The 7816-nt window shown below is 29.3% G+C and overlaps 1 protein-coding gene across 4 annotated transcripts in view; it reads right to left on the bottom strand.

The window, feature by feature from the left end:
* The window catches only part of LOC117169211 (TATA-binding protein-associated factor 172), a 37602-nt gene extending 31744 nt beyond the window's left edge, over positions 1 to 5858 (bottom strand). For 2 of the 4 annotated variants that reach the window (XM_033355462.1, XM_033355460.1), the window contains exons 1-2: positions 5705 to 5858; positions 2015 to 2062 (exon numbers count right to left, since the gene is read on the bottom strand). Coding sequence is in view for 2 of the 4 variants with exons in the window: in XM_033355460.1 (XP_033211351.1) it covers positions 2015 to 2025 (11 nt within the window). In the remaining 2 variants the exon portion in view is untranslated. Of the gene's footprint in view, positions 1 to 2014; positions 2063 to 2598; positions 2654 to 4423; positions 4452 to 5704 lie in introns of those variants that run through there. The other 2 variants (XM_033355463.1, XM_033355461.1) reach the window with 2 other exon arrangements.
* Positions 5859 to 7816: the final 1958 nt, after the last annotated feature.

Raw genomic sequence — 7816 nt, forward strand, 5'->3', positions numbered from 1 at the left:
TATTTTATTTACAAAAAAAGTTCTTAGGTTCAAAAAAACATTCAGTGAACTGAAAAATTGTCGTCGGTAATATAGGTATTTAGCTGTGTCACATGCCCTTAAGCAAATTAATCATTCTATTATGTGAGATAAAAATTATACGTCTATATTTGTTAGATTTCTCAAAGAATTACAATTGCTAATTTTCTACACATTTTAAATTTCATTTAATTCCACGGCTTATTCATACTTCAAGAACACATAACTTTATTTCTTATTTTACTGACTGGTTTTTTTTATCTTATCAGGCAATTAAAAAAAGAAAATACGAGCATTTCGGGACAGTAGTATCAATATAACCTTGTTATTTATTTAAACGCTAAAAATAAAACCACAAACACGCGCAAATTGCAAAGGCAAAAATATTTTTAATTATTATGTCTTCATATTCTTTTGAAACCACATCTATTACTGAAGCCGAGAGACCGGTACAAGGTGGATATGAGTACGAACTGAATTATGAGACAAATTGACTGGGTTTTAAAGCAAATATTCAATAGTTTTTTTAATGGGTATGATTATTAAATCAAATGTGTATAATTAACTTTTTTCCACTTAAATGCTATTTTCTTATTTTCTTAATTGAAAAATGTATTTTTCCATGGTGAAGAAAGTTCCTCTGAAAGTTTATCATTTTTTACAGAATTAAATTGTTTTCACTACTCTTTCATTAGTTTCTTCAATTCATCGAATTCTTGTTTTGAAATTAATCTGTTGACTTATTATCCTAATTTTCATAAAAAACATATTTTTCTGTTTTTCGTGGTTTTGGCATTCGATACGAGCTGAAAAATGTGTTGATAAGTAAAATATATTTTTCGATAACACGGTTGTATCATTGTTTAATGGATTTATACACAATGCCGTTTCAAAATTTATTTCTAAGCATAAAACATAAATATTCAAATCATACTGGACCACCTGAAGAAAAATAAAAAGTATTAGAAAAATAGAAAACTTAGGATAAATCACCATTCAAAATTATCAGTTCAAACATTTTTCTGTCCACCTCGTACTCGTTTCTACTCAACATCTCCATCATGCACAGGAGCATTAGGGACGTATATATGTATAAATTGCGTGAAAATTAATAACATGGGCCTGTATGTTCTGATTGGCATAAAAAATAACAACAAGGTATATAACCGAAAGCAGACAAAATTTAAAACAAGCAATACAATAAAGCCAACTCAATTAATAATTAACACGAGACATAAACGCCACCTACATTATATTTTTCGAAATATAACCCCGTAATATGTGCATACTTTTGAGTTAGCTCTGAATAAATAATTAAAATATCACTTAATGAACGTGTACTACTTTTTCATTCTCAGATGAAAATAACGTGCTTAACTATCTTTTTCCGAGTTGCCACACACATGCACATAAAAATAATCATTTCCTCTCATAAACAGTACTTTGAAGCTTGAAATGAAAAGAATGTCAGAAGTATGATAAATGTGTATGAAGGTTTATTGCTTTGAGTATGAATGAGGTTTGTGCAATAGAGATTAAAGATTAGAGAAGAAATTGCTGAAACACTGAAAATTGACTACCCAGAAAAGCACGAATCTTAAGAAATGTAAAAAAGTAAAATTAATACAAAGAAATATGTATTGTTAGCATTGAGATCTTGAGAGTGTAATTATGGTTTTGTAAGATCCATTAAAAAAGCAATAAAAAGCCCCCTTAATTTTCAACAAAACTATATGATGTCACGGAAAGCGTGCTCGTGATAAGAATCGATTATCGATTTTCGTGACTGCATAAAATGAATATTCTGTTATCCAGCTTTAAGCTTTTTGAAAACTATCAAATTGCATCTACGCTGGCACGTAGACATAGATAGAAAAGAATAAGTGACCAAATTTATCTGAAAATAAAATACTATATTATATGTCCACGACTGACACTTCTGTGTTAATATACAAATCTTTAGATAAAAAATATCATTCCTTTGAAGTTAACATACCTTGATGTCATGATTATCAGGAACACTGGTATTACTGCCTTTGAATCTCTGCAAACAGACGGAATTATTATTTCACATAGTATTTTTAAGTTTTTTCTGATGTGTTAACAATCCACGAAGTCAGTGTACACTGTACATTCGATCGGAAAAGTTATTAACCCCTCAGTTTTTTCGTTAATAATGTTTTCAGAATAAATTTAGAAAAATTAGCCCTTGGGAAAACTGATAAGAAATTCTGTTAAAAAAAAGGATACATAAATAAGTATTTGTGCAAATGTTAGTTTTGAAGCATTGAAGGGCTTATAATGTGCCGCGCAAATAAAAAGATAAAAGCATCTGCAGTTTGGATAAGATCAAAAGTCTTCCGAATCAACAATAAAACTCATACGAGCCTTTCTTTCCGGCTAGATTTATAAACATCAAATTGCGAACATCGAATTGAAAAATGAATGTTTACAATAAACAGAACTGAATAAGTTGATTCATTTTTGTATTTGCACGACAGTTTTGTTTATGAAGCATTATTACAATATTTGAAATACATGATATTTTGAACATATAAAATTTTGTAATGTCGAGAGTACTTTTTCCAGTTTTCAAAGTAAAGATAAGTTTTTCGAGGACAAATAATGTAACACTTGACAAAACAATGAAATTTAAAAGATTCATCTTTAAAGTATATTTCTTTAGAATTAGTTGATGGGGAAGAAAGTGAACGAATAGAAAGCGAACGTATGCAACTTTACTATTGCGCCAAGCAATTGCGACTGTTGTCCAGGCGATAACATTCCAGAAACCAGAAACTGCGTGTGTAACGTGACTCCGGAATCTGCGCTAGCGAATGCGCCTGCGGAATACTTATATACAGCTGAATCGACACGTGGCTCGAATCAACCCCCGTATTTTTCGATTAACCCCTACCAAGATTTTAGCAAAATAATTATAATATTTACCGGGTAAGCTGAAGTAGATGATAATTATTATTATAAAACTAACATTTTTTTAAGTAAGCCTTCAAAATATGACAATTTAAATAAAAAGCTTTTTAAACTGCAGGGATCGCAGCGCGAAAGGTGATCACAAAAGAGAAATCCATCTACAGCGATATTAAAAAATCCAACAAAAAATATAATTGGTTAAATAAACAATTTTTATATGTTTAAAATTATTTTCATTTTCAATTGTATTTTCTTTCTTAAGAATTTCATCATTAATAATGATATCGTGATACTTATAAATATAATTAAATATTTCTTTTCAAGATGTGTCATTTTGTCATTGCTATAAATAATATTTTGAATGTAAATTTCAAACTATACTCTTCAATGCCCTTAAATTACAAATAGTTTTGAGTGCAAATTCAATTTGTATAGGTTCAGCGAAAAAATTATTTTAGCTTTAAATATATACTACAATCCTTAATAGCTTAGTCTAAAATCGATCAAATACAGATTGAAAACATTTGTGTGGTGAGATTTTAGATTTAAAAATAAAAATTGAGACTGCTCATTGATCAACACTCCTATACAGACTTTAAATTCAAGTGGAATATTCAATTTTTTATTATTTAACTTTTATGAATTGCAATTAAGAAGTGCTCACCTGCTAGTACTTCTTTTTTCAAACTACTATATATTTTTTTTTAAGGTAGTGTCGTGCGAAAAATTAGATCTTCGAAAAAATAGTTTTTCTGTGATTTTAAAAATAAAAATAATATTACTGATGTCATTTCAAATTTTTAACTTACAAAAACATTAATTTAAAAACTGTTTTTTAATTGAATTTTTTGTTACTGTCGCTTAGTACCTATTTTTTTAAATGGTTAAATTTTAATCGATTTTTTACAAATCTACTGTTGACAAAATTTAAAGTAAAATTCTTTCTAGCCGAAATCGTGAAGAACATTTTTTAAACAAATAACTATATTCAAAGGTTATTGACTTATTTTTCAAACTGTAAACAGTGGAGTTGTAGGGAATTTTTTCCCCGAATAAATAAGTTAAAAAACTGTCGTTAAATAAGTATTTTTAGTCAGATTTAAATTGTTTCAGTTTTGAATAGAATAATTTTTAGATGAAATGGATTAGATGGAATCCATTAATTCTCATACAATTTAAACTAAAAACTGCTGTATAGAATAGCTGCTGAGTAACATTTCTAGATATATTTAAACCAATAAAATTCTGAAATGTCACTGGATAATGGATTATTTTAATTTGAAGAATTAATTTATAGTTTTTCGTATATGCAAATACATGATATTGTAAAACCTATAGATTTTGGTTTATTTTTTGCACCTACATATCACATTTACTCATAATAACAGAACGTCTGCAATCACTGGCATAATTCTAAATAAATTTATAATCAATATTTAGAAATAATGTAGACTTTGTTAAAAATGCTTACATTTTTTTCTGCTTATGCTGCAATACGTGTGCACATTGAGAAAAATAAGTGTGTACTAAGAACTAACAATAAGTTAAAACTGAAAACGTTATCAGCTTCTAATGCTACATATACACCTGGGTTATTTATTTTCGCAACAAAAACGAAATGTTATTTCATTTTACAGCTTGAAATAGCTTTAAGGTACACGTAAACTATACTATATTTGTCTTTTTGAAGAAAATTTAAAATCAGTCAAATTATTTTTATGCGGACCACAGTTTCTTTACTAAATAGTTTAATATTTCCTCCATAAATAAAATAACAGACTAATAATATTGACTGCATTGTAAAAATATAACGGGCATTACAACTACAACAAATTGGAGCTTGACATAAAAAGCTTTTGTGAATTGCTCGATTCATTTTATAATTTGATGCGTAAAAATAGGATTCTGACTCCAAATAATATAGAAGTTTTAAATATATACACGAATGAATTGTCCATAAGATATAAAAATATGTGCATTAATTTTTCTGGGGCACTCTGAGCCCCGCCTGCGTGCTTTCCGGTTCCCAAGCACCTGTTTATTTATATTACTTTCATCAAAATCTGGGTTAACACGACTTCAATTCAGTCAACAATAAATTTAAATTTTTATATACAAAACTAAACTAAAAATAGATTCCAGATCTAAGTATATAACCGATATATACATTATATGTAATATCAAAACATTACACACCTCAAAATGAAGAACTTGCTTTAAAAACGACAGATTTTTATATAAATTGCAGTTATATTTACCATAAAATAAGTCTATTGGTTGTCATCGCGAAATATCAATTTGCTTATCAGGAAGTATAAAATTCCTTGAAACGCCCAATAACATGAATATCTTTAATAGTGAATAATTATTTAATTATAGCAATGATCTGAGTTACCAGTATGATTTAATTATTTTTTTATTCTCTTTTTTGAGATAGTACTGACCTGTCTTTACATAAAAGCGTCTATGCATTTTGTCAAGGAAGCAAAGTTTGTGTGGCTAGGTATTGGAAAGGAGACAAGACGCTGGCGATGATGTAGTAAGAAACGCCATCAGCAAGGACATGCGTCTTTTTATACACGTCAAATTTTATTGTGCAAGTTCAGGTCAAAATCAGCACGGGATACGAGATTTAACCAGGCGCAAGATAGAGTAATCAGAGCGATAATTTTTGATTAAGCTGGCATCTGTTGTAAAAAAGGGAAAGGGGAGGGCAGTATGTGAATAACATAGGGATTGCTGTCAGACTCACCTGCTGTTTTTAATTACTATTCCCACGTGAAAACAGTCCCTCAGCTAACCCTCATTGCTGTTTCCCATTGCTTTAGTGCACCGAAAGTCACATCACGCCGTATTTTTTCCTGAACGCGACAGCAAGGCGGTACATTTATCGAATTTTTCGGAGAGAAACGCATGTTACAAGCATCAAATTTATACTGACAGCCATATTGCTGGAGAACCTGAGTTTTGTCCCCTGATTTTAGCCCGATTGGCCGATTTCACGCATCCAAAAAACACGCCCCTGCATCTTTTAACCAATCGGTGGCTTTCTTGATAAAGTTAACCCAGGTTATGCAAAGCAAAACATGTTTTTTTTTTTAAAATGAAGAGCAAATAAGGTTTATTTAGTATTTTAAAAGATTTAAGAGTCAATTTGATTGATAAGAGAGCAATGGAAACATTAATTTAATGCTTTGTTTGGATTTTATTGACTGTCGTGTCTGTCGTGACATTTTATTTCTTCTAATTCTCTTTCCTGATTGGCTGAACCTGTGAATAAAGGAGGAAAGAAGGGGCCCACTGGCCTTAGCGCCAACTTCGAATGATATTGATATTTTTATTATTGCTTGAGGCCTAGGGTCGTATAAAAAAAACAACTTTTTCGAAAGAGGGTATGCTCCTCTATTTTGTGAGGTTAAAGCAAAAAGACATTGCATTGTTCTTTAAATATATGGGATTGGAAATGGGAAAAGCTCATTTTTAGGAAAAATAGGTAACAAACTAATTGTTCTTAACTTTTCGTAAATTTAATTTCAGTGACTTCTTACTAAATATTCAAGGAATCGTTCCCACGCCATACCATTTTGATTTTACCTTCCAAACGCTTTGTATTGTGACCTAGAAATGCCCTGAAAACTTAAAATTGCAGTTTTATTTGAAATTTATGCAAGAGACGGGCTTGTTTTGAATTTTTTCAGCATAGACTTTTTTGCATTCCATGAGTTAGAAGTTTGCAAGTCTTTTTAAACAAATTTCAAATAATTTAAACAATTAATATTTGTTAACAAATTTCAATTTCCTCGTTAAATGATTAAAGTAAATCTTTTTTAGAATTAATCACACAAGAAGTGAATGTTGAGAATAATATTCGTTTATAAATTTACTGTTAAATTGTTGAAACAGTTTATATTTGCTTCAATTTTTGTTCTTCTACCATACCATAACACAATTAATGCATGTTAGGAGAATTTTTTTTATTTAATTATTGTTCAAATCATTATTATTTGTCTGAACAATTTATTTTATTATATTATGAACAGTTCATTGTTCCTTGTGGCACTGATGAGAGACAGTTAATTTGCGTATTAATAATATAATGAAAAAATTGTTTGAGCAACTAATAATTGTTTAGGAAATTCAGGTAAAAATTTTAACAAATGGATATTGTTTAAACAATTGCAAAACGTCTTCAACCCAAATTATTACTCATGTTTTCGAATGAAAACAAAAGTTGAAACAAATATAAATTGTTTAAACAATTGGATAATGCCTTAAACATACACATTATTTTCAACATTCACTTACTGTATCATTAATCCCAAAAAAGGCTAACTTATTATGATTGATTGGCCAAATAAAAAATTGAATAATAATTTTTAAACAAATTTAAAATTAGTTCAAAGTTACATATTTTGAACATTGTCACTTATAGGTTCCAAAAGCATTCGTATTGAGATAATTATCAAGAATTTCTTCTTTATCATGAATTTTACATGAAAGTGCTATTTTGCATTTTCTGGGGCATTCTCCGGGTACAATACAAAGGGGTTGGTGCATCAGACATTAAATGTATGGAAATGTAATTTTTAAAAATTAATTTATGTAGTGAATAAAATTCAATTTCGAAAAAGTTAACAACAAGTAGTTGTTTTCCCATTTTTCCAAAAACTTTGGGAACTTCAAAAGTTCAAAACCTGAGTGGGGATAGGGACCTTGCCTTTTAGAGGGGGGAACAATATTGCAATGAATTTTTGGCCCATCCTTTTGTGGTCCATACGTTATGAGAAATAAATATTATATCAATGTTACTACAGTTATAATGCAAAATAAAATTGTTAGTAGGCAAGCAAACAGTTGTTTCCCC

The sequence above is a fragment of the Belonocnema kinseyi genome, chromosome 3, assembly GCF_010883055.1.
Source record: "Belonocnema kinseyi isolate 2016_QV_RU_SX_M_011 chromosome 3, B_treatae_v1, whole genome shotgun sequence".
Lineage (NCBI taxonomy): Eukaryota > Metazoa > Arthropoda > Insecta > Hymenoptera > Cynipidae > Belonocnema > Belonocnema kinseyi.